Source organism: Gorilla gorilla, chromosome 1 (assembly GCF_029281585.2).
Source record: "Gorilla gorilla gorilla isolate KB3781 chromosome 1, NHGRI_mGorGor1-v2.1_pri, whole genome shotgun sequence".
NCBI lineage: Eukaryota > Metazoa > Chordata > Mammalia > Primates > Hominidae > Gorilla > Gorilla gorilla.
Genome location: NC_073224.2, coordinates 64,177,523 through 64,204,957, shown reverse-complemented (window position 1 = coordinate 64,204,957; position 27,435 = coordinate 64,177,523). Strand labels below are relative to the sequence as shown.

The following is a 27,435-nucleotide window of genomic DNA, read 5'->3' as shown; positions in this document are numbered from 1 at the left end:
GAGCCTTCAGTGAGTCATCATCTTTTTGCTGGTGGAGGGTCCTGCCTTGACGCTGATGGCTGCTGGCTGACCAGGGTGGTGGTTACTAAAGGTTAAGGTGGCTGCAGCAATTTCTTAAAATAAGACAAAAGTGAAGTTTGCTGCATTGATTGACTCTTCCTTTCATGAAAGATTTCCTTGTAGCACGTGATAGCATTTTATCACTGTAGAACTTCTTTTACAAGTCAATCATCTCAAATCATGCTCCTGCTTTATCAACTAAGCTTATGTTGTATTCTAAATCCTTTGTTGTTATTTCAGCAGCGTTCACAACATCTTCACTAGGAGTAGATTCTACCTCAAGAAGCCACTTTCTTTGCTCATCCATAAGAAGCAACTCCTTGTTCATTCAAGTTTTATCATGAGATGGAGCAATTCAATCACATCTTCAGGCTCCAATTCTAATTCTAGTTCTCTTGGAATTTCCACCACTTCTGCAGTGACTCAACTTCTTCCAAAATCCTGTTATTACTGATATTTTAACCTCCTCTTATGAATCACAGATGTTCTCAATGGCATGTAGAATGGTGAATCCTTCCCACAATGTTTTCAATTTACTTTGTCCAGATCCACCAGAGGAATCACTATCTCTGGCAGCTATAGTCCTGTGAAATATATTTCTTAAATAATAAGACTTGAAAATTGGAATTACTACTTGGTCCATGGGGTGTAGAATAAATGTTGTATTAGCAGGCATGTAAACAGCATTAATCTCCTCGTACATCTCCAACAGAGCTCTTCGGTGACTAGGTACATTGTGAAGGAGCAGTAATATTTTGATAAAAATCTTTTTTCTAAGCACTAGGTCTCAATGGTTGGCTTAAATTATTCAGTAAGCCATGCTGTAAACAGATGAACTGTCATCCAGGATTTGTTTTTCCATTTCTAGAGCACAGAGTACATTTAGTATAATTCTTAAGAGCCCTAGGGTTTTCAAAATGGTAAATGAGCATTGGCTTTAACTTAAAGTCACCATCTGCATTAGTCCCTCACAAAAGACTCAGCCTGTCCTTTGAAGCTTTGAAGCCAGGCATTGACTTACCCTAAGTAGGAAAGTCCTAGATGGCATCTTCTTCCAATATAAGGCTGTTCTGTCTACACTGAATATCTATTATTTAGTGTAGCCATTCTCTTAAATGATCTTCAGTAGATGCTCTGGATAACTCGCTGAAGCTTTTACACCAGCACTTGCTGCTTCACCTTGCACTTTTATGTTATAGAGATGGCTTCTTTCCTTAAATGTCATGAACCAACCTCTGCTAGGTTCCAACTTTTCCTCTGTAGCTGCACCTCTCGGCTTCATAGATTTGAAGAGTTACGGCCTTGCTCTGGATTAGGGTTTGGTTTAAAGAAATGTTGTGGCTGCTTTGATCTTCTCTCCAGACCACTAAAACTTTCTCCACATCAGCAGTGAGGCTGGTTTGCCTTCTTATCATTTGTGTGTTCACTGGAGTAGCACTTTTAATTTCCTTCAAGAACTTTTCCTTTGCATTTATAACTTAGCTCACTGGTGCAAGAGGCCTAGCTTTCAGCTTATCTCAGCTGAAAGTGACTCCTCTGGATCTCAGCTAGACAGTGATTCCTCTGGTGGATCTGGGCAAAGTAAATTGAAAACCTTGTGGAAAGGATTCACTATTCCAGATGCCATTGAGAACATTTGTGATTCATGAGAGGAGGTCAAAAGATCAGTAATAACAGGCGTTTGGAAGAAGTTGAGTCACTGCGGATGTGGTGCAAATAGCAGGAGAACTAGAAATAGAATTGGAGCCTGAAAATATGACTGAATTGCTGCATCTCATGATTCCTTCCTCACTAAGCCCAGTCATTTCTAACTTTTAATTTAAGGTGAGACTCATGTGACTCTTCCTTTCAGTTGAACATTTAGAGGCCATTTTGGGGTTATTAACTGGACTAATTTTAACATTGTTGTGTGTCAGGAAATAGGAAGGCCTGAAGAGAGAGAGAGAGAGATGGGGAATGGCCAGCAGTACAGCAGCCAGAACACAAACAACATTTATCAATTAAGTTCACTATCTGATATGGGTGAGGTTAGTAGCATTCCAAAACAGTGATGATGGTAAAATCAAACATCACTGGTCACAGATCACCATAACAGATATAATAATAATGAAATGTTAAAATATTTTGAGCATTACCAAAACGGAACACAGAGACATGGAATAAACACATGCAGTTCGAAAAAGGTGCAGATAGACTTGTTTAACGCAGGGTTGCCACAAACCTTCAGTTTGTAAAAACTACACTATCTATGAAGTGGAATAAAGTGAAGTGCAATTAGACAAGATAGGCCTGCACACCCCTTCCAAGTGCACATAGATCATTTATGAAAATAGAACATATTTTGGGCCATAAAGTGTATCAATACGTTTTAGACGTATTGAGATCCAAGCCATACAGAGTATGTTCTCTGTATCTTAATAGGATTAAATTGAAACTCAGAAACAAAAATATCTTTGAAAAAATCTCCAAGTATATGGAAACTAACTAACACATTACTAAGTAATCTATGGGTCAAAGAAATCAAAAAGGAGGTTAAGGTGTATTTTGAACTAAGTAAAAATGAAAACACAACATATCAAAATTTAGGGGATGCAGCTTAAGTAGTACTTAAAGGGAATTCATAGCACTAAACATCTACGTTAGAAAACAAGAAATGTCTTAATTCAATTATCTCAGCTTTCGCCTCAAGAAAGCAGAAAAAGAAAAGCACATAAAACCTAAACTTAGCAGAAAAAATGAAATAAAAATCAGAGCAGAACTCAATAAAATAGGAAATAGAAAATCAAGAAAACTGAAAGCTTCTTCTTTAAAAAGATAAAATTTGTTTTTGGAAATATGGACTGCTTTGTAATAGCATCAATATCAACTAGTAAAACCAACTATTCTATCTGCTCCTACACTCTCTACTCACTAATTATTTTTCTATTGCTGTATGCTTTCACACAAACTCCTGAAAATAAATGACATAATTAGATTGTGTATCACATAAATTGTCAATATTCAACAAATTTTTAGTATAAAACTGGCAATTCCGGCCGGGCACAGTGGCTCACGCCTGTAATCCCAGCACTTTGGGAGCCCAAGGCAGGCAGATGACAATGTCAGGAGTTTGAGACCAGCCTGATCAACATGGTGAAACCCCATCTCTACTAAAAATACAAAAGAATATTAGCCAGGTGTGATAACGCGCCTGTACTCCCAGCTACTCAGGAGGCTGAAACAGGAGAATCGCTTGAAGCCAGGAGGCGGAGGTTGCAGTGAGCCGAGATCGTGGCATTGCACTCCAGCCTGGGTGACAGAGCGAGACCCCACCTCAAAAAAAATAAATAAATAAAAATAAATAAAAATTAAAAAGGCAATTTCATGAGTCATCTAATAGATATAAATATAAACATAATGAAGAATGCAATCTGCACTGTTGATTAATGTCTTAATCATAGTGATTGCTCTGCTGTGCCACCCAGATTCCCCCACTTCAGGACTGTAGCATTCATTCCCCAGTTGCTGAAAGTGTTGCCAACCAACACCTCTTAGCTAAGCATAGCTGAAGGGACCTACTTCCCCTAACGTCCCAGCACCTTTGTTGGGGCAGCTTGCATCCCATCACTAGTCAGCGAATGATTTAAAGGCACAGTCACCTTGATTCAAGCTGGATAAAGTCTGAGGGCAGGCCTAGGTTCGATGATGACTGCAGGATTGACTGAGGCCCTCGTTGTGACTGCAGCTCAGCCCAATCTCTCTCTCTGCCCTATTTCACTGACCTTCATCCTCCACAGGTATTGAACCCAAAATGCATGCCCAATAAACTTCCTGCACACAAATCTCTTTCCCTGAATTGGCTTCTGGTCAACCCACACTGCAGCATTTCTCTTTATCTTCTTCAATATGAAGCAATATGAAGAGTTTTTGCACAGTTGGAGGAAAAACGGAACTAATGTACAAGGACTAGTATATCTAATTCTGGAAAGTTTTGGTTTTATTTTTTAAAAGAAGCTGAAACATAAATAATATATATAATCATTTTATAAATATATATTTAATAAGCATATGCATAAATAGCACATTCTAGCAACTTAGGCTATTTTCATAAAATGTTCCTCTTAAAAGTTGAATTCCACATAGATACCATTTCTCCTAATTTTATCACTGAGGGAAAAAAAAGTCAGGTAATATTTTCCCAATTTTATAGAGAGAATCAAGGCTCATTTTTGATTACATTACAAGCCCAGAATATCATAGCACTCTAATCAATATAGTTCCTATTAGAGATATCCATCTTTCTGTTTTGGATGACTTGAGGTGACAAAACTCCAAAAGAGAGGATAGAGCATGTGTGTATCGGTGTGTCCCATTTGCCATAATTAAAAAGAAAATTAGAGGCAGAGCCACAAGATATGAAAACCTAAAATTGCATAGATTAAAAGAGAAATCTTAACCACTGGAGTATAAAATGTCCTATCACACACAACAAAAAGAAAAAAAAATGCTTTAGATAGGAGATTTGGGTTTCTTTTATTCTTGAAATGTTAATGGTGATTTTTTTTCTACTTGCTTGTTTTGTTTTCCTTTAAAGGGGAAAAGGGTACAAATTAAAGTGGAACTAAGGGAAATGGAGACTTTTTCCTCCAATAAGGCCTTGCAGGAGGGAAGGCACAACCAGGCCTCCAGAGAGTTGGGGGGATGAAGTCAGAGCTAGGAGCAGACACAATGGATTAGACCACTAGCAAAGGGAAGAAAGACAGTTTCTCAAGACAGGGCTATACTGCGGTTCAGAGAAACAAAAGCAGGCAGAGCCTGATCATGGGTGAGGAAAATTCTCTGTTCTCTATTAACCACCATGTATTTGCTATGTGATCTTAAGTAAGTTTCTTTATCCCTTTGAGCCTCCATTTCCTTATCTAAGATATGAGTAATTGTGCATACCTCATAAGATTGCTCTAAAAATGAAGTTCTATCGTCTTCCTAGTCAGACTGCTCAATATGATCCATTTTCTCTGGATCTGGTAGGGGTGTATAAGAAAAAAGTGAATTGTAATAGCCAGACACATGTGACTTGGGTCCTTAGCATGTGGATGGAAAGGTAAGCTCAACATGACACTCAGGCTGACTTTGCTTGCCTTCTTTTTTACACTTGTTCTATTTAAGCATGACTGTATTGTTTCCACATTTTTTAAAAAACACTGCAAGTAATATGAAAACAGTAAGCAGTGCTTTTGCAAAATAACAGTACAATAGTAAAGGCACTATTGCCTGTCAGAGCTACAACAGAGCGCTGCCTGCATATCCTTCTTCCAGGGGCTCAAGAGAAAATCACTTCAGTTTAGAATCCCAGAATATATCCAAACTTTCACTAAATCTAAGAGTTCAGAATACTATTTCTGAGAAGGATGTAAGAGGAAGTGGTAGGACTTGGAAAATTAAAACAAACTAATTACGAAAATGTCATATTGTTGAGGACATCAGACAGCTAGAGAAGCAAAGAAAATTAGATGAATTAAAATTCAAAAAGGGAAGATCCCTTCACTGGTGGGCTTAGATCACTGACATTTTCTTTTCTGGAAACATTAGCCACATGCAGGCACAGGCAGAAAGTGGGGTTTTAGACTATGCCGATAAAACTCTACAAGGGAAAATAGATATCAGCAGAGCCTTTGTGGGGCACATGGGTTGATGTTATATTAAAATCTAGACTAGTCCTACCTTGGTGTGGTTGCTCATGCCTGTATTCCCAGAACTTTGGGAGATGAAGGAAGCAGGAGGATCACTTGTGGCCAGGAGTTCAAGACCAGCCTGGGCAACAATCAAAACCATATCAATATAAGTCTAAAAAAAAAAAAATAACAAGGAATGGTGGCATGTGCCTGTAATCCTAGCTACTCAGAAGGCTGAGGCAGGAGGATCCCTTGAGCCCAGTTCAAGGCTATAGTCAGCTGCGATCATGCCAGTGCACTCCAGCCTGAGTGACAGGGCCAGATCCTGTCTCTAAAAATAAAATAAAACAAAATAGTCCCAAACACACAGAGAGCTTTCTACGTAGGATAACTGCTTTGTGCTTTTGCTGCACAGGAGGGTAGAGGCCTTGCCTTAAAAAGCTGAATGAAATCTCCGTCACTCCACTCGGCTGCCCCTTGCTGACTTTGTGGAAAGAAGCCTACATGCACAGTTGCTGGAGGAAGCAATTAGAAAAAAAACTGGGCAGGCTTTTCATTGCCTCAACCCTTCATATTCCAGTCATATAGAAATGATGCTCCAACTAACTAAAACTGGACAGAGAAGAGTGGAGATAATTTAAGGTATGCTGATTTCCTTCCCTTTTATTGCTGGGTGCCAAACAATACATCTCAAAGATGGTAAAGTCAAGTCATAGTGGTAAAAGTTTGATCCTTTCTTTTCTCACGTACATGAAATCTGGAGATCGGCCAATCAAGCTGGAACTATGGCTTCACGATTTCATCAGGAACTGAAATCTTTCTATATTTATGTTCAGCTAGCCTTGGCCTCTGGCATTTGCCCTTTTGAAACCACATGGTAGGCGAGATGGCTGCTCAGACAGAGGGATGTAGGGGAAAGGGCAAAGGGCAAAGAACACAAGCTGGTTGGACCTGCCCTCTTTTAAAGTGCCTGGAAGCATAATTAGCACATAGGAAGTATTATTTGTTGAGTAAATAAAATTAATGAATCCTTTATGATCCTGCCTATACTGGGTTACGCACCACCTTATGTCCTCCCAGAATGCCCAGAATTGTACATAATGCATGTTTTTTGTTGTTGTTGTTTTGGTTTTTTTCCATTCATTTTTCTCTCTCTCAAAAATAAGACTCACCTCTGGATTCTTTTATCTAGCAGAGTGACTAGCAGAAAATAAGCATTTACTAAATGTTTGTTAAATCATTGAACAAATTAATGTAAGCCCCAGCCCTTAACCCCTTTATTCAACAAGATTTTTTAGTACCTTCTATGGGCCAGGTACTATTCCAGACATTTGAGCAAAACAGAGAAAGATCCTTGTCCTCATAGATTCTTCATTGTAATGGGGAAGAGGCAGAAAACTAACATAAACATAATATATTGAATTAAATAGTGGGTTAGAAGTTATTAAGTAGAATGAGGGGGAAAGCAGATGAAGATAGATGGTAACAGGATAAGGAGAGGGCCAACTGCAATTCTAATTACGGTGGTTGCAGAAGGCCTCATTGACAAGACAGCATCTGACCAAAAACGTGAAGGAAGTGAAGGAACTGGCCAAGTAGATATCTGGGGATATTCCAGGCAAAAGGAATAGCCAGCGCAAGAGCCCAAAGGCAAGAATGAGCCTGACAGGTTGAGAAGCAGCCAGGGGGCCAGTGAGGCTGGAGGTGAATGAGGAGAGAGAAGAGTAAATGATGTTTAGGCCAGAGGAGTCAGGAATTAAATAATGTCAGGCCCCACAGACCATTACAGGAATTTTGATTTTTTACTTTGGGTAAAATTGAGAGGTCTTCCAAAAACACATGTTTAAAAATAGGTATTTTTTTCATAGTCTATTAACTTAATAAAGAGACAATGATATTAGCATCTGGAACCGGTTTGGAGAGGCCTCTCCTGTTGGGGTATTGAATTTATATCCAAAAATGACCCCTGCTCAAAAATATACTTTAAAAATTTTTTGAAAACACCTTAGTTTTTTTCCTACTGAACTCTAACTCCTAGCACATAAAAACTAACCTTAGTTTCAATTTCCCTTAAATATGTCTCAACAAAGTCATTCCTCATTCTGATCTGTTAAAATAATGTGAAACATTTGTTCAGAAAAATTTTGCTTTGTTTGTAGATCATGACTGAAAGACTATAGATTGTACTTGACCATGGGAGACAGTCCTCAAAAGCCCCAAGAGTTGAACTACTCATTGAGGTGATCTATTTTTTCTTCTAATTTCACAAAGGTAAACTGCTAACAAAGGTAAAGGTTTCACAGTGAAATTGTCTAGGAAAGGAAAGAGAGGGAGGGAGAGAGGCAGAAGGAAGGAAGAGAGAGGAGGTGGAGAGGGAGGAAGGAAGGAAGGAAGGAAGGAAGGAAGGAAGGAAGGAAGGAAGGAAGGGTGGGGGGAGGGAAGGAAGGAAGGGGAAAGAAGAAAAATAGTTCAGGTACAAAAATACAAGGGTTTTGGCAGAAAAGGCATATTAAAGAAGTAGAAAGAGGAGACTGAACAGTGTTTCTGAGAAAGAAAAAAGCCTGGATAATGTCCTTCTTACTACATAGTGCTGGGCATAGTTTTAATCATTGGTTAATTATTGGTTAACCATTGGTTAATATCAAGTGTTATATTGGATTAGGCATGGCTAAAATAGACTTTAATTTGATGTAATCATAGGTACTTTTATTCAACTTTCTATGAGATTACAAACACCTTTGTCATACCCTCATCTCATAGCAGTTGTGCAATCAAATGGTTTTAGAGCTATCCACAGCTTCCCAGGCCTTCCTTCTCTAGACCAACTGATATTTGATTTGAAAGTTGGGTATGGTTTCTACCAGAAAGAAGAGAGAGAGAAAGAGGCAGAGAGACAAAGAGAGAGAAAGCCTCAATGTTTTAAATCTATTTCATTATTACTTCCGAAGTGATCTTTTGTGTAAAACACACAAATTTTCTCATAAAAAAGAAGTGAAATTGTGACATTTTCTATGGTATTATTCTACTGTCTTGGAAACTGCCCCAAATCGGGGAAATTCTGTATAAAGGGGGAAAATCCTAATGGACTGATAATTTTTAGGTCTTCTCAGCAGCTTTTAATTTTCCATGAATGGTGTATAATGATTCATCTAAAAATATGAAAGATAAATTATGAAATGTGACCATCTACAAGGTTAAAGAATGTGATTTCCAGGATTGAAGAGGGTCACATAATTCCTGATACAAGTGCTGTATTCTGCAGTGGTTTCAGTCTTGTTGAGAATCAATCAACAGTTGTTCTACAGTGAACAATGAAGTCAGGAGAGGGACAGATCAGTTTCAGAGATTGTCCGGACGTTCTCAGCCCCACCATGACATTTCCAATCCTTATCCCATTCTGGCCTCATTTCCCCGCTTTCGTGTACATATCAACCTCCTGCCCTCATTTAGTGCAAGCATTACTAATTGCCACACTTTGTCTGTATTGCTCACTCTTTCACATGGGGCAACAGAGATGCCTCAACCTTGCCTAAGCAAAATGTGAGAAAAGAAACCCCAGGCTAGAAAAATGGAACAAACTCCCACACAAAATAGGCCTCTTAATATTTCTATACACTGTTTTTGGTATGTTAAGATCTTCCTGTTGCAACTAAGAGCCTGGTCTTAAGAGAACCAATATGGGGATAAGCCACAAAGTCACAAATAAAACATCAACTTCAGATGAAATAGAACTTAAAACGTTGCAGTGACTACAAAGAGAAGACAAAAGTTACCTGATCTTCACAAAGAAAATAACAGTTTATAGCAGTTCATAAATTTATATTTTCTGATCTTCCATTGCATCTGAAACAAAACATAAAACAAGATTACGAGTTTGTTCTATCTTTGAGTTCCTACCAAATATATTGCCCTGGTTTTCTGTTTTCATAACACAATAAAAAAAATAGGCAAGACAAAACACACAGGAGGAAAAAACATGGGTAAGAAGAGATTGTTTACACTTCAGGATTCTGCTGCCTTTAGAAGTGCAAAATATAAGCTTCACAAGTTGCTGACAGTCATGTTTCCCCAATTTGTAGCTGACTCTGGTCTATAGCAAATTCACAATTTACAAGCATTCTAAGTCCCCTACCCCCTAGTTCAGTCTTAGCTGATCTTTGAGGGGTTAGTTGTTCAACATTTCCTTTTATTACTTAAGGTACCCGAGGGTATTCCAGTTATCTTCCTATTTACCTAAGCTAATTAACAGTCAATATGGGGCTGCTGACACTTGTAACTATAAAAATCCTATCTAAAACAACAGACAACTCAATATTCCTCCACAACAGGAGGGAGCTGGATAAGATCTGCAGTTGGGAGGGATCAATATCCAGCTATAAGTATCTAAGAAAAAGCAGGAAAATTAAATTGAAGTTGGAAGGAATAGTCTGTGACATTAACATCTGAACATACATTTATACATTTGATTAACATATTAATTTACAGAAATCAACTAACTAAATAAAAAAGGAAATCCAAGACAATATTGATAGGGAAAGAAGCAATCTGGAAGATTGGCCCAGTGAATGCAGAGTTGCAGTGGTAAGAGGGGCCCTGCATTTGGAACAGGTGGATTGCCAAATTTACTAAATTTTAGGAAGAAGTCTAGGCAAAGAACTCTAACATCATAAGAAAAATGGAAAACATCCTAGCTATGGCAAATTCTGTCTAAATCTTAATTTCTCTGGGGCTAGTTTTGATTGGTATAGAATTTCAAAAGGAGATCTTCCCATGCCACTACCATAGCTGCAAGTTGCTGATGATCGCCTTTGACTTCTACACAAAGAAAACTGAAAAGAAGTTAGCTGATTTGATCAAACTCACGCAGCAGGAAAAGGTATAGCTGTGAGAATTGACTCACAGTCTTTTGAAATGTGAGATTTCAAAGCAGCAAGATGAACATGTCACTGGGATTCAACAAAATCAAAGCCTTTCATTTATTTTTTAAAATAGAATACAAATAAGATGGCAGACAAGTCTTAATAAAAAAAAAAAACAAAAACAGAACAGACACAGAAAACAGTGGAACACCACAGACCACTTGTACTCACAATAATAGTAGTATACTGCTAAGCATGGACACTATCTGTTGACTTAGAGCTACTTTCTCAAGTAGGAAGATTATTACTAGAAACAAATGTCCAGTAAGTCTGACACCAATATTTAGTAAAATAATAATAATAAAATATATAGGTATATATATTATATACACATATTATATAAATGTATACACTTTATATATATAGATATATGTAAATAGACATAAAAGCAAAGCATTAGAAAGGACATGAAGAAAGTGGAGTTAATGTGTTTGTCAGCAATAACTGGCATGGTTTTGGAAAGAACAGAACATGTCAGGAAACCTTGAGAGATTTTTCTAAGAAAATTATATAATTAATGAGGAAAAGCAAAGCAAATAAGTCTCTATTGTTAGCCACCTCGATGTTTAGTAAGAGCAAAAGCAAATAAAATCACTGGAATAGTGTTATTAGAAACTTGGAAAGTTAACAGTCATTTATTGAAGTTGCTCTCTAATATTTAAAACATACCTCTGTATTAGGCCATTCTTGCATTGCTATAAAGAAATACCTGGTACTAAGTAATTTATTTTTTTAAAAAAGAAATTTAATTGGCTCATGGTTCTGCAGGCTATACAGGAAGCATAGCACTGGCATCTGCTTCTGGATAGGCCTCAGGAAGCTTCCAATCATGGCAGGAGGTGACAGGGGAGCAAGTGTCTCACATGGTGCCAGCAGGAGCAAGAGAGAGAGGGTTGTGGGGAGGGAGGTGCCACACTCTTTTAAACAACCAGATCTTGAGAGAACTCACTCACCATCATGAAGATCCTCCCCCATGAGCCAATCACCTCCTACCAGGTCCCACCTCCAACACTGGATATTACAATTCAACAAGAGATTTAGAGGGGACACATATCCAAACTATATCAATTCTGCCCCTTGCCCTCAAGCCTCAGTTTCTTCTCACATTGCAAAATACAAGTGTCCCTTCCCAACAGTCCCCCAAAGTCTTAACACATTTCAGCATTAACTCAGAAATTCAAAGTCCAAAGTCTCATCCGAGACAAGGCAAATCCCTTCCCCTTATGAGCCTATACAATAAAAAACAAGTTAGTTACTTCTAAGACACAATGGGGGTACAAGCATTAGGTAAACATTCTCATTCCAAAAGGGAAAAATCAGCCAAAAAAGGGGGCTACATGCTCCATGAAAGTCCAGAACCCAGCAGGGCAGTCTTTAAATCTTAAAGCTCCAAAATTATATCCTTTGACTCCATGTCCCACATGGAAGGCACAATGGAGCAAGGGGTAGACTCCCAATGCCCTGTGGATTTTTAGGGTGCAGCCCAAGTAGCTTCTCTCACAGGTTGGAACTGAGAGCCTGTGGCTTTTCCAGGCACAGGGTACAAGCTGCCAGTCGCTCTACCATTCTGGGATCTGGAGGATGGTGGGGCACCATCAGTGCCCCAGTGGGGACTCTGTGTGGGGGCTCCAAAGCCACATTTTCTCTCCACATTGCCCTAGTAGAGGTTCTCTGTGAGGACTCTGCCCCTGAAGCAGGCTTCTGCCTGGCTACCCAGGCTTTCTTGCACACCCTCTGAAATCTAGGTGGAGGCTGCCAAGCCTCATTCACTCTTGCACTCTCTGTGCCTACAAGCTTAACAACACATGGAAGCTCCCAAGTTTTATAGCTTGCATCTTCTGAGGCAGCAGCCCTAGCTGTATCTGAGACCCTTTGAGCTGAGTCTGGAGCCAGAGCTACCAGGATGCAGACAGCAGTGTCCTGAGGCTGTACCTAGCAGTGGAGCCCTTGGCCACACCCACAAAACCATTCTCCTAGGCTTCTAGGCCTATGATGGGAGGGACTGCCCTGAAGCCCTCGAAATGCCTTTGAGGCCTTTCCCCCATTGTCTGGGATATTAGCACTTGGCTCCCTTTTCCAAGTATCTCTAGTAAATGGTTGCTCCACAGCTTGCTTGAATTCCTCTCCCACAAAAGCTTTTTCATTCCCTATCACATGGCTAGGCTGGAAATTTTCCAAACTTTTTTTCTCTGCTTCCCTTTTAAATAGAACTTCCAACTTTAAGTCATTTCTTTGCTTTTACATATAAGTGTAGGTTGTTAGAAGCAGCCAGGCCCCATCTTGAACACTTTGCTGCTTAGAAATTTCTTCTGCCAGATACTCTAAATCATCACTCTGAAATTCAAACTACCACAGGTCCCTAGGGCAGGGGCACAGTGTGGCCAGACTCTTTGCTAAGGCATAACATGCATGACCTTGGCTCCAGTTTCCGGTAAGATCCTCATTGCCATCTGAGACCTCCTCAGCCTGGACTTCATTGTCCATATCACTATCAGCATTTTGATCATGACCATTTAACCAGTCTTTAATAAATTCTAAATTTTCCATCATCTTCTCGTCTTTTTCTGAGCCCTCCAAACTCTTCCAACCTCTGCTTGTTACCCAGTTCCAAAGCTGCTTCCACATTTCAAGTAACTTTATAACAGTTCCCCCCTCCTCAGTACCAATTTTCTGTACTAGGCCATTCTTGTATTGCTATAAAGAAATACCTAAGACTAAGTAATTTATTTAAAGAAAAGTGGTTTCATTGTCTCACGGTTCTGTAGCTTGCACAAGAAGCATAGAGCTGGCATCTGCTTCTGGGGAGGTCTCAGGAAGCTTCCAATCATGGCAGAAGATGAAGGGGGAACAGGTGTCTCACATGGCAGGAGCAAGAGAGATAGTTGTAGGGGACAGGGGCCACACTCTTTTAAACAATCAGGTCTCGAGAGAACTTACTCACCATTGTGAAGACAGCACCAAGCTATGAGGGATTCTCCCCCACGATCCAATCACCTCCCACCAGGCCCCATCTCAAACATTGGGAATTACAATTCAACATGAAATTTAGAGAGAACACAAATCCAAACTATATCACCTTCCTTTCCAAATCCTCTACATGCAGATATTTGAGCACCTCCATCATTTTTGCATTTATGTCATCGTTATGTAACAGAACATTCTATCCCAACTCCAAATAATGTGTCAGTGTTCATTTAGCATAGCTCTCCATTTATTTGGGTTTGGGAATAAGGCACCTCCTTCCATACTTATGAAATTTTATTTGCAAAGCACAGTCTAGAGTCAGACATAACTACTCTCTCTTGTTGAAAGGACTATAAGTGATAGTGTAATATTAAATGAAAATAAATCCAATATGGAATAAGTATACCAGAGATAATATTATCAAAAGATTTCCTCAGTGCTTTCAAGAATGTCTTGGAACACGGGCCTATTATCAAGAACTTAACTGGTAAAATTAGATTTAGGGTGAATGAGGCTTATTAAATCACATAAGCTCAGTTCACTGAAGGTCCCACATACTATTTTCTTGTAAATTCTCAAATTATAGAAAGGAGGCAGTCAGTGTTGACTGAAAGATTACAGCAGAGTGAGAAAAAGAAACTAGATTCTTATCTTGCTCAGTTGCACTTACTGAGATCATTGAAGTTTAGTGTGTTGCATATATTTGCTCTTATTAAAACCCATCATATTTCTTCACAACAAAATCATAAGCAAGTCTAAAATGTTTAATCTTTTCATTCACACGATATAAAGTTTTCACCAACCCTCTATACACATACAGAGAAAAATCCTTCTAAACTCACTTTTGTTGCAGCTTTTTCAAATTTTCAAATAAACTCTATGAAATTTAGCTGAAACACTTTTAGTAGCCTTATCTATAAACCTTGAAGACCAAGGAAGCTCTGAGTGGTTATGCTAATTCAGCAAAGTCATTCAGAGTCCTTTTGAAAGTTTGCAAATCTTTGTGAGTATGTATGGGATCCATTTTTCCATGATCCTTCAACATAAAACTGGTCTCTTGCTAGAGACCAGTTTCTCCACTGCAGCCATTTGAACTTTCCAAGGGATGCTAAACACAAATGCAGAAACAAGCAAAGAATAGATACATGTTGATTTTACAGTAAAGACAGCAGTACTTTGCTTCCTTTCTCATACTTCCAGAGGTAATTACTCCTCTGTGTTCTTTTCTCTGTACATTCCTCTCTGATGGCACCTCTCACAAACATCTGTCAGCCCCACTACACAGTGAACCCCTTAAGACAGAGATTCATTCATCTTTGTATCTGCAGTACTTTATGTGTGATACACCGTAGGGATGCAATTAAAGTTTGTTGAATCGAAACATTTTGTTTCAATGGATCAAGCTATCTTTCCACGTCACTGACTTTTCCAGTATGGATACATTTTTATTTTAAAATAGAATATTATACTCATCATTACCCCTTGTCTCACAATTCTAATATCCACAATAAGATTTTAGCAACATTTTAAAAGTTCAAACAACATCAGGTTTAAGGAAAGCACTCCCTATTAGTATTCCAGTAATTGGAGTAATTGAAACCAAATGTTTCCATTCAAATCAGCTCAGCAAAGATTAAAATTTTCCTTATTTTTCCTATCAATATCAACAGCCATAATCTGAAATGTCTCACTGAACCAATCTCCCAGGCATTTTAAAATATAACACTGGGATTTTTAGGGAAGGAAAAGTATTCTATATGGTACTATAATGGTGGATACATATCATGATACATTTGTCAAACTCATGGAATGTACAGCACCAAGAGTGAACTCCAATGTAAACTATAGATTTTAGATGATAATGCTGTGTCGCTGTAGGTTCATCACTTGTAACAAATATTTCACATTAACGAGGGATGGTGCTGGTGGTGGAGCTGGAGGCAAGGTGAAAGGTGGGGAGTTGTGGGAACTCTGTACTTTCCACTCAATTTTACTGTAAACCTAAAACTTCCCTAAAAATGAAGTCCATTAATTTTTCTTTAAAAAAAAAGATAACACTAAGACTACATGAAGTATTCCTTTTCCTAGAAACTCCAACCTAGATGTTTTAGCACAGTTTCAAAGAGGGAAAACTGAAACCCAGATCGTGAGACCCACTGTTTCTTCTACTGACGTTTTTGAAATCCTCTACTATTTCAACCAAAGTCATTGATTCAATAAAGTTACAATTTGACAGTTTATCTTTTCTTAGTGAAGTTTACAAACAGGGGCCAGATAGTGGCACTCTCTTTAAAATTAATAGGGAACTTTCAATGCCCTGCCATGCACTTGTCAGCACTTGCTGATGCAACTTGACCAAATTTGCCTTGTTCTGGAACACACAGACTTTGGATGGATGAGCAAACAGCCTCTGAGAGAGCAGCTGCTTTATTGCATGACTAAGGTGACCTCATCAGCCAATTGTGATACAGGAATTTTGAAAGGACTCCTTCTTTCAAGAGTTTATATTTCTATTCAAGTGTGGAAGCATGCAGTTGTAAATGCTTGCGCTTCAAAATGTATATTGGTATAGGGGTAGCAAAATGTTGGGAGCATCAGAGCAGTTCCTAAATACACTACAGGCAGAAACTTATTTTGATCTCAGACCAGAGTTTCTTAACATAGTGTCAAAAAAACACATTATTTCAAGAAACTATTTTCCCTATCTAAAGAGGGTTTAGTTCTTTAACAAGTTAGGAGCCCAACATTTCCCAAACTTACTTGGCCACATAACTTTTGCTGCTGCTCTTGTTCTTTGGAAACTGTCAGTAGATTTGGATGATAATACTAGTGGGCTGTCAAAAATAATTTTTAAATCATTTTACTCTAACATAACTTACTCACAATTATCTAGAGGAGTGAGAGGATACTAGATCAACAAACATGAGCAATGTTGAAGATTTTAACAGGAAATTAAGTATGGACTGAACCACAGGAAGTATACAACCAAATGCCTTTATGTCATCTGTCTTTGAGCTTCATCGGTTTCATTAGGGTCACTTCCAAAGTGGCCAGCTCATCTCACCAGTTATCTTTCTTAATGCCTTATGTTATCTTCCCAACATAAAATGATGCTTGTTACATACAATATAATGAGCTCATTATAGTGAAGTTAATGACTGTGTATAAGTGAATTTTATAATATTGTAAATGTGCTTTCTTCAAATATTCTTTATCCTGACGATAGAACCAGAACAGAAAAATTAATACTCCCCTCCCTTTTATCAGCTTTACCTAATACCATCAGAAGCTTCACTAAGTAAATGCTTTTTTGTCCTTTTAAAGGAAAGTATTGTCCTTTCAGGGGTAAAATCCAAGGAGGCTTAAGTTAAACTCGGTACTCTATAAATAAGCCACACTTGTTATATAAACTTTTGAAAGCTTATATTTTACTAACTTCTCTATCCTTACAAATGATTACTCATCTAGTTCCTTGAGTTTTGTTTGTGTTTTAAACTTTAATCTCAATTAAAGCTAAAACTGTTATCTCTCCAGAGATACTGCCAAAATGTGAAAGATCATTACCTAAGAAGTACACATTATTGGTCTATCCAAATAGACTTTTATTTTACCTTGAGCAGTTTTTCCTCTGATACTGTGACCTTGGTATCAGTATGTTTACAAATTATGTCATATTTGTATACAATTAAACATTTATTTATTTATGATTGGTTTTAATTAAACTTTATTTTTTCCTTATATGCAAAATATGCAAAAATCAAAGTTTGATATACTAGTTATATTCTTAATAAATATGAAAATAATATTAAAAACCATGCACCCCTTAAAATCATCCTATGTATTGCCAGTCGATGTCTAGCACACACCTTGGAAAATATTAACATGGAAATTTCCTGCCGTGGAAATAAGGGATGAGAATTGGAGTGGGAAAATGTGAAGATAGCCTCTTATAACTTTCCCTCCTATCAGATATGTGCAAAATAATTAAACAAAAATTATTTGTTTACTTTGCACTCCTTCCTGCAGAAAAGAAGAGAACTCTTAAAATATTTTGATCAGATGAATTTTACAGTCAAGGACTATCCAAAGCATGGAGTAAGATACAACTCTATGTGATGAATTTCTATGTGAGTTTCTATATGATAAATTAATACGCCAAATGAAACAGTTTATTGAAACATGCAACTTTTTTAAAATAAACAAACATCCTCCAGAACCAAAGACTGATGCTGTTAACGCTTTAGACATGTGACATACGTGTGTGTACCTCTGTATGTTTAATTTTCTTTCTTTCTAATCAAGTGACCTGTTCTCGTTTGGTTAAGTTTCGACCACAAGACACCACTGTATGCTTTTTTTTTTTCAAGATACACGTCACAGCACACCAAGAAAGGGGGAACTTCCAGTGTCTGTGGTAACATCACTTGATAAACAGACTCCTTTAAACAGCAAGTGCCTGTCTGCATTCTACTATATAAAGCAGCAGAGACGTTGACTAGCGCATATTTGCTAAGAGCACCATGCGCGCAGCAGCCATCTCCACTCCAAAGTTAGACAAAATGCCAGGAATGTTCTTCTCTGCTAACCCAAAGGAATTGAAAGGAACCACTCATTCACTTCTAGACGACAAAATGCAAAAAAGGAGGCCAAAGACTTTGTAAGTTTGTTCAGAGTCTCACTTTGTGAATTTTAACAAGTTATCTTTAATGGTAGAAGGATTGAGAATGAATGGAAGAGAATGTGAGCATTTAGTTTAGCCAGATCAGAGGAGTTAATTGCCTGTTGTGAGTAATAAGTAATATTCAGCTGTATTAAAAATAAATCTTGATATGGCATTAAATTGGGTAGGAGTTTTTCTCTACACGGGCTCATAAAAATGGGTTCTATCCGAAGATAGCAAAATGTTGTATCAACCATTTTTAGTATTGCCTTATTCCTTAGAGAAATTTATTCTATGTCTTTTTACAAATAAAATGATTTCTGAAGAAATATGAATATTCACTTTTATGTCTTTTGTAGTGGAATGGATATGAAAGCATACCTGAGATCTATGATCCCACATCTGGAATCTGGAATGAAATCTTCCAAGTCCAAGGATGTGTAAGTACACTAATACACTAAACTATCATTATCATTTACAAGAGAAGCCTATGCATTATCTCTATATCCCAGCAAGGGATAAATACTGCGCACAGTAGACTTCATTTCCTTTAAGTAACATGCCAAATAAAATTAGACTGTATCAGTACAAATGTAAATTGAATACAAATGTGTGCACACACATATTGGACTTTATCTATTTGGATTTTTTTCCATTTTTATTGGCAGGGGTTTTTTTCATAACTATAGTAACTCTAAGGGAAGTTTTGCATTTTGTGAATAAATTTTAAAATATTTATTAGAACTACAGTTTTAGTTTGTGAAATTATCAAAGTGTAACAGCCATTCTTATTTCATTTGTGCTTACATTTTAAAAATTGACTAATGTATGTACATTTTGTCCCCTGCAGACTTTCTGCTGCTGAAGTAATGCAATGGTCTCAATCTCTGGAAAAACTTCTTGCCAACCAAAGTAAGTATAACTATTGAATGTTTCTGGGTTCAGCTAAATACTCTAAAAAATTGAATGGCTTCACTAAATATAGTATTCTGGGTAGGATAGTATGCAAAAGGCTGTATTCTAGTTTGTCTGTAGTTACTGATAACTTCAGCGTAGTATGCCTCTTAATAATGCTGACTTAGCACTCAATTCTGCCAACTACTTTTAGACAAATTTGCCAAGACAATTAGGTATTTTCATAGATCATTATGGAGATAAAATTAAACATTGTGCTGGGATTCTGATATGTAAAAATTTTAAAAGTAAGCCAAATATTTTAATATGTACATTGCCATTTTGAAATCTGCCTAAAGAATGTATTTTTCTACACTTGGATGTAACAAGTATGATTCATTCATTCAATTAATTAAATTATCTTTCATACATTCATCATTCATCTCACCCTTATGTAGAGGACATTGTAGAGGTACCAAGCATTCAAAATCAAAGACAGTCTCTTACTGCCTTGAAGGTGGTTGAGATACATAACATAAATAATTGCATTATTATAACATGATAGTTTTTATGACATAAATATGATAGAAGGATTTTTAAGCACATATAGTCTTGTGGAGATTTTCTGATGAGAGAAGGTAAAGAATGAAATCAGCTTGCCATCCCCTTGTCTTGGGCATTACAATTCTACTGAGATTAGGACCTTTTTCAGAGGTGTAGATGAGCAGTGTGGTCTCTATCTCTAAAGAGTGAGATTATTCTTTTCTCCCCACAGACACCCTAAGGAGCTTTACTTGGGAATCACATTGTCCACTCTAGCTCAGCTGACTTTGTTTATAATTCAGCTAAACAAATAAATGGTATAGATATGGACCATAAATGGTGCCATATAAAAGTCTCAGTGAATGCTAGCAAACATAATTAGTACATCAGGCCTACAGATCATATATAGGCCTAACATTTTCTGGCTAATATAAATTAGATGGGGAAATTATATTTACTAATTATTGTAATGTTAATGCCTTTTGTCAGTGTTTGCTTCCCTAAAATACTCTCTACTCTGGCTAAGATTTGGCATATATAAAAGATGGTTTTATATTCAGTGGAGCAGAATTTCAATTCAAACAGCGGATAGAAGCAAAACAGTTTGGTAGCCACCATCAAGTAGCACTGTGACTGTAAATGAGTTTGTCTGGCCCCAGATTCCTCTTCTATGAATGAAGAAATTTCAAATGACTTCTCATCTCTACAATCTATAACACAGCTATTTCAGCAGTAGCTGTCTCTTACCTTTTTATGAATAGGAAGCAATTGTATTTTTCTTACAAATTTCTTCTTCAAATTATTCATTTGTTGGTTCATTTAATTTAATTATCTCCCCACCCACCCCTCGTTTCTTTTTAGCTGGTCAAAATGTCTTTGGAAGTTTCCTAAAGTCTGAATTCAGTGAGGAGAATATTGAGTTCTGGCTGGCTTGTGAAGACTATAAGAAAACGGAGTCTGATCTTTTGCCCTGTAAAGCAGAAGAGATATATAAGGCATTTGTGCATTCAGATGCTGCTAAACAAGTGAGTATTAAGCTTAGCATCATCAGTTTCTCCATAAAAGACCCTATATGCAGAAATAACATTTAATATATACAACAAGATAAAATCCTTTTGGGGTATATAATTTTACTTCTACATACTTAGGTATATAAATATAGTTCAGTGCAATGAGAATCTAATTTTCTATATTGGTGAGGGTTTCAGGACAGTAGAATGAAGAGATTGATTTTACAAAACCAGCTGCCATGATGAGGGTGAGGGAAGGGTTAAGGGTATTGTTACTGACCAGAACTGCACGTCAGGGAGTCCTTAATGAGTGCTCTTGTTTTGGATAAGAAATGCAGATTAGCGTAATGTATACAATTGCAGCAGCAAAAGTATTTCCAATTAACAGTAATACCAGATAAATATTCTTGGTCCAAGCAGAAAATATCAACAAAAAGAGCCTTATTCTCCTGTAAATCTTAAATGCCTACATCACTCTTTGTGATACATGGATCATCTTATGTGGATACTTAAATTTTTCATGTCTGCTTCTTTTGCCTCTCCCAACTATACTATGAGGAAATTTGGAACAAAGACATTTTTGTAATATTTCTTATCTCCTTCACACCTAGTATAGAGCTGATTTTACAAAGGCATTTAAGAGATATTTGAGTTGATTTAAATGAGGCCTTAAAATTACTTTCTGAGGTGTTTCAAAAAACAGTAACATCATAAAATTTGCAGTAAATAAAAGTATATATTAGCTAACAAGGTTTTCTTTTTTAGATCAATATTGACTTCCGCACTCGAGAATCTACAGCCAAGAAGATTAAAGCACCAACCCCCACGTGTTTTGATGAAGCACAAAAAGTCATATATACTCTTATGGAAAAGGACTCTTATCCCAGGTTCCTCAAATCAGATATTTACTTAAATCTTCTAAATGACCTGCAGGCTAATAGCCTAAAGTGACTGGTCCCTGGCTGAAGGGAATTAACAGATAGTATCAAGCTCAGAAGGAATGTGCCAGTATGGCTCCCTGGGTGAACAGCTTGGCCTTTTTTGGGTGTCTTGACAGGCCAAGAAGAACAAATGACTCAGAATGGATTAACATGAAAGTTATCCAGGCGCAGAGTTGAAGAAGCATAAGCAAGACAAAAACAGAGAGACCGCAGAAGGAAGAAGATACTGTGGTACTGTCATAAAAAACAGTGGAGCTCTGTATTAGAAAGCCCCTCAGAACTGGGAAGGCCAGGTAACTGTAGTTACACAGAAACTGTGACTAAAGTCTATGAAACTGATTACAACAGACTGTAAGAATCAAGGTCAACTGACATCTATGCTACATATTATTATATAGTTTGTACTGAGCTATTGAAGTCCCATTAACTTAAAGTATATGTTTTCAAATTGCCATTGCTACTATTCCTTGTCGGTGTTATTTTGTTTTATTGTTTTTGACTTTGGAAGAGATGAACTGTGTATTTAACTTAAGCTATTGCTCTTAAAACCAGGGAGTCAGAATATATTTGTAAGTTAAATCATTGGTGCTAATAATAAATGTGGATTTTGTATTAAAATATATAGAAGCAATTTCTGTTTACATGTCCTTGCTACTTTTAAAAACTTGCATTTATTCCTCAGATTTTAAAAATAAATAAATAATTCATTTAAGATTCTTCTTTCTACCATCTCTTTAATATCTAAAACTATTATCTAGTGAATATAGTGAATACTATATTTTATGTATTAGTTTGGACAGAATTCAGAATTTTTCTCTCTGCTATCACAAGGCACAAAATCAAACAAATATAATATGATCTCATGTCCAATAAGAAATTAGTCTTTTAAAAAGGGATAGAAAATTTATTTCAAGAAGTAATCTAATTAACAGCATATATTTTACTGTGAGTTAAAGTTCATAAAATCTAGACATATTTTCTCATTTAACATTCATAGCAATCCTATGAAAGCTGAGACTCAGAAAGATTAAGTCACTAGTTCTTAATTTTAGGTAACTCTCAAAATTATCTAGAATGTTAAAAAAACACACACATATCCCTGTTTTGGGGTCCCATACCAGAATGACTGAACCAAATCTCCAAAGGGTAGCATATGGGAATCTATATTTAAAAGAAAGCCCCAAGTGATTCTGAAGATGATTTTATAATCCAGAGTTCAGAACCTGGGAATTAAGGGACAGTCATACTAGCAGGGATTGCCCAGAAGTCTTCCTACTACAACCTATTCTCCTTCCTCTATGTAACACTGCCACCCACTGATCAGAAGGCATTTCCTGAATCACTAAAGTCTGCAACAGTCCGAAGTGTCACCTAAGCAGGAAAAAAGACTCCAAAGTAGGGCTCACCTACAGAGAGAAGAAAAATCATCAAGATGATGCATATTCCTGAATAGCCTGTACAGCTCTTATCTCCCCGCGCACCTGTGCTTTATATTTTATTCAATAATCAGTCACTCACATATCACAATGAAATATGGTTAATGTATGGATAATCTCACTATGGACTGGTCCAGTCATCAGGCACACAGCAATGGTAAGGGGCAATATGCAGATCAGGTACAAACAGAATTATTCTTGAGTTGTCATGGGACAGAGTTTAAATTGGTTCTACTTTATGCTTTATTCCTGCTTTAAGTAAGAGAAACTTGGGAGTCCAGTGATAATAATAATAATGATAATAAGCATCATCATCATCAGTCATCTCTCTCTCAACTCATTCCATCACCAAATTCTGCCAATAATTCTTCTACAATCAGTGTCTGTGGTTAGAACATCGCTTGCTCTTTTTTATTACCCCATCCTAGTACAGGCTTTCATAGTTTGCCAATTCACATGACATGTTCTTTGTCTTCCCAGTGTCTTTTATTTAATTTATCCTCTGAACAGCTACAAACATCATCTTCTGAAACACAGATTTGGCCACACCATTTCCCATGACATATAAAATGAAGTATACATGTCTCCCTCTGGGCTTCAAAACCCTCCCAGTGTAACCTTCATGATATAACTCTCATTACTCAACTCTGGGTATCCTTCCTACCTTGAAGTCACACCGGATTATTCACCTTATCTTATATAATTCCAAGCCTTCACTATCTCCAGCCTTTGGTTATGCTCTACTCTCTAAAATGCCCTTTCCTAACCCATTCCAGTTTTCAAAATTAAAGCAATTCTTCAAGGTTTTGTTTGTTTTGTGTTGGTTTTTGAGACAAGTTTGCCTAGGCTGGAGTACAATGGCGTGATCATGGCTCACTGCAACCTCAACCTCCCAGGCTCAAGTGATACCCCTGCCTCAGCTTCCCAAGTAGTTTCCAAGAACTGTCACATTAATTATAGTCCAGGCCTTCAAGACTGTGAGGAGCAAGCAGTGCAACTGTCTAACACACTCACCAGTCATACAATAAATGCTCTGGTTCTTCTCTTGACAAAATGCCAAAAACCATCCGATTTTAGACAGAAGATCAAAACAAGCAGCCTCTTCATTTTGACCAAAAAAAAAAAAAAAAGTCATCCTGGTTGCATAGATTCAAAATAATGTAAAATACTTGAAAAGATAATTTTATTTTTATTGTCACTTTTTTTTTTTGGAGATGGAGTCTCACTCTGTCACCCAGGCTGGAGTGTAAGGGTGTGATCTCAGCTCACTGCAACCTCCACCTTCCGGGTTCAAGTGATTCTCCTGTCTCAGCCTCCCAAGTAGCTGGGACTACAGGCGCCCACTACCACGCCTGGCTAATTTTTGTATTTTTAGTAGAGATGGGGTTTCACCATGTTGGCCAGGCTGGTCTCAAACTCCTGACCTCAAGTGATCCACCTGCCTCCCAACATGCTGGGATTACAGGCATTAGCCTCTAAGCCTGGCCTATTGTCACTTTTTGTTATGATGTGACTGTTTCATTAGATCATTCACAGAATATAATTAGAGCTAGTGATATCTACTATTTAAAAAATTTGATCCAACTGGACAATCTGATTTTCAGTTCACAGTCTATGTTCTTTCGTAATACTAAAGCAATGGCAGTAAACAATAGCATGGATAAAAGCCAAAAATGGTTTTTAAAATTTACTTTTCTCAAGCTTATTTTGCAGTACTTTAAAATATGCCTATCCCAGAAAGCTATGAATCTATGAAGATGAAAATGTGGGTAATGGCGTCTCATAAAAATTACATATTTACTCATTTAGCTTACATGGAATGAAGTTCAAGTTTCTTTGTTTCTGTGTGCAAACATGGGCTGTATTATACTAGTAGGAATCTTTGACAATCTATTGTTGAAAATAAAAAAACTAAAATTTGTGAGGGAAAAAATATAGTAAAAGGTGGTTTAAAATGCCATCAATATAAATTATTTTATATAGCTATAGAATTTTTGCAAGACTAGGATGAAAACATCTATAAAACAAAAATCAACAGTCAGCTACAGAAATAACTCTATCCTTTTTGTTGAGAACAGTATCTTGAAGCTAAAGCTGTATCATTCCAATACAAAATTTTATATCTTACTACATGCCTAAACTAAATGAAACCTTCCTACAAAAATAGAGACAAAATACAAAACCTTCTATGGATGTTTCTCTGCAGTAAATATTTGACTTGGTATATACTCCTCAGTGGCTCCTTTACTTTGAATATGAAAATAGGACAAAAAGAAAAGACAGAAAGAGAGAGGGAGAAAGGGAAAGGAAAAGGGAGATGGGAAGAGGGAGGGAGAGAGGAGGGGAGCACAGGAGGAAGGGAAGGAGAAGAAGAGAAGAGAAAAGAAAAGGAAAAAGCATTGGTGAAGCATCTTAATGTATCTCATTTGATAATCTGAATGACTGAACTGTCATACTTTTAATATTTTACCTTCTCAAATTGAAATTTTAATCCAAAAAGGATTTTGCTGTAATTTAGAGTTGGCTATATAGACTTACTATAAAACTTCCATAACTTCATAACTGATAGATTAGGCCAGGGATGTCAATCTAAGTCTAAAAGAACCAAATTTAGAAACCTATGGGAACCATGCCTTAATTTGGAATATTGCCCCCATTTAGGGAAGATCCATATGGTACCCTTGACGATTGAGAAAGGAGTCAAGCTTGCAGGATTAGGGAGCTGATTTATTTACATAGGAAGAAACAGTGTATTGTAAGCAAATTGTTTTAATTTAGAAAACTTTGTTGGTCATGTTTATTATGTTTTAGAATTTAATGTTTACATCCTCTTCCCTCCCTCTCCTGTCGAACTCATAAGCAGGGTCAGATGTCAGCTAGGAGCCACCTAGCTGAGTATGACCACTTCAAATATTTTAGGGAGCATTTCAAATGAACACTCTCTATGTCACTCGAATGAAAGAAAAACCAGCTTCCTCACTTCTCAAATAAAAACTCTAAGACTTCCTGGAAGATTTTTTTTAGTAAAAAAGCTATTCAAATAATACATTATAATAGACACGGGCTTTGTTCATCCAGGAAAAGTACTGGATTTGCTTTTGTTCTGTGTTTAACTTGCATTTTTACTTTTACTTGTCATAATAGTAGCTGGTTTCTTTTGTCCTTTTTTTCTTCCTCTTTTTTTATAGGGAAGGGATGTTATGGTGGATCTTGAAGAACAAATCTAACCCAACCAGGGGAGAAAGAAGGTGAGAACATTCCAGATTCAGGGAATAGTCTTAAAAAGTCTGGAAATCAGGAAAAAAAATACTGTGTTCAACAATAGTGATTTATTTAGTTTGGCTGGAATATATAGGGAAAGAGAAAGTATAAGAGGGAAAGCTAAAAAGGTAGTTTAGAGAAGATTCAGAGAGAAGATATAGTCTACTCCAAAAGGAGTGAATTTTTATCTTTTACAGGATAGGTAACCACTGACGTTTTAAGCAAAAGAATAAAGTCTTAATTGTTTCTGAATATCTACTATGGGGCAGGCACTGTGCTGGATACGTGTGTTATCTGTTTAATCCACTTTAAACTTCTTTGAGGTGAGTATTGTTAGGCTCATTTTATTGATCCACAAATGCAGAAACAAGTGGAAAAAAGTATCTAACAACACATAACTAGTGAATGGCAGATCTAAGATTTGAACCTAGGTTTGTATCTTTCCAAAGACTCCCCATTATGTCATGATTCTTCATGGAAGGGAGATGATTTATTTGTGTTTTAAAAAGGGTAATTCTAGATTAACTATGAAAGACACTTGCAAAAGAAGACATAATTGAGGAAGGAAACCCAAATATGAGGCTGGTTTTTTAGCCCAGCAAACGAGAATCTGAGCCTGAAATAGGGCAGTAATCAAGGCAATGGGAAGGACAGGGCGAATAGGCAATACTCGGTGAGCAATTTGCTTCGACGAATAATTTGAATTTAGGATACATTTGAGGTGACTCAGCTGAGCTCCCAAAATTACAGCAATGTCCTCTGCTCTAACATACTGTCGATGAGGTCCTTCCATTACAAATGCTCATTAAACAACTTGGAAATAGAATGTGGTAGCACTGGAGGAAGATTAAGGCACACACTTTCAAGAGTTTCCACATGCAAAATAAATTATGCAGTATTTTCAGTAGACATTGGTTTATTCCAATTACCATATATACGAAACATTCCACATGTTTTCTCTCAAAGCTCACTTTTAACTTGGACAAAAGCAGAGGCTTGCAAGATACAATCCAGGCTGAGAACAAAAAACAAGGATCAAGAAACTCAAAAGAATTGCAGCAAGTAATAGCTGCAAGGTCAAAGCACCTTTTACAGA

At 37.1% G+C, this 27,435-nt stretch overlaps 1 protein-coding gene and 1 long non-coding RNA gene across 2 annotated transcripts in view; one reads left to right on the top strand and one right to left on the bottom strand.

Moving 5' to 3' along the window:
* Window positions 1-27,435, bottom strand: part of LOC129531652 (uncharacterized) — a 556,454-nt gene that overhangs the window by 374,431 nt on the left and 154,588 nt on the right. Inside the window, exon 3 of the long non-coding RNA XR_010135178.1 lies at window positions 9,485-9,554. This is a non-coding gene — a long non-coding RNA (uncharacterized lncRNA). The remainder of the gene's footprint in view (window positions 1-9,484; window positions 9,555-27,435) is intronic.
* RGS1 (regulator of G protein signaling 1) lies at window positions 18,062-22,356 on the top strand. The gene is made up of 5 exons (XM_004028070.4): window positions 18,062-18,251; window positions 18,614-18,694; window positions 19,105-19,166; window positions 20,553-20,716; window positions 21,467-22,356. Exons 1-5 carry the CDS (start codon window positions 18,115-18,117, stop codon window positions 21,650-21,652), a joined length of 630 nt encoding a protein of 209 aa, XP_004028119.1. The 5' UTR covers window positions 18,062-18,114; the 3' UTR covers window positions 21,653-22,356.

Bases quoted from the DNA above. Each gene is read 5' to 3' on its own strand.
- RGS1 (XM_004028070.4), top strand. From the start codon at position 18,115: ATGCGCGCAGCAGCCATCTCCACTCCAAAGTTAGACAAAATGCCAGGA. The intron at 18,252-18,613 runs GTAAGTTTGTTC...TGTCTTTTGTAG, and splicing joins AAAAGGAGGCCAAAGACTTT to TGGAATGGATATGAAAGCAT. The intron at 18,695-19,104 runs GTAAGTACACTA...TGTCCCCTGCAG, and splicing joins TCTTCCAAGTCCAAGGATGT to ACTTTCTGCTGCTGAAGTAA.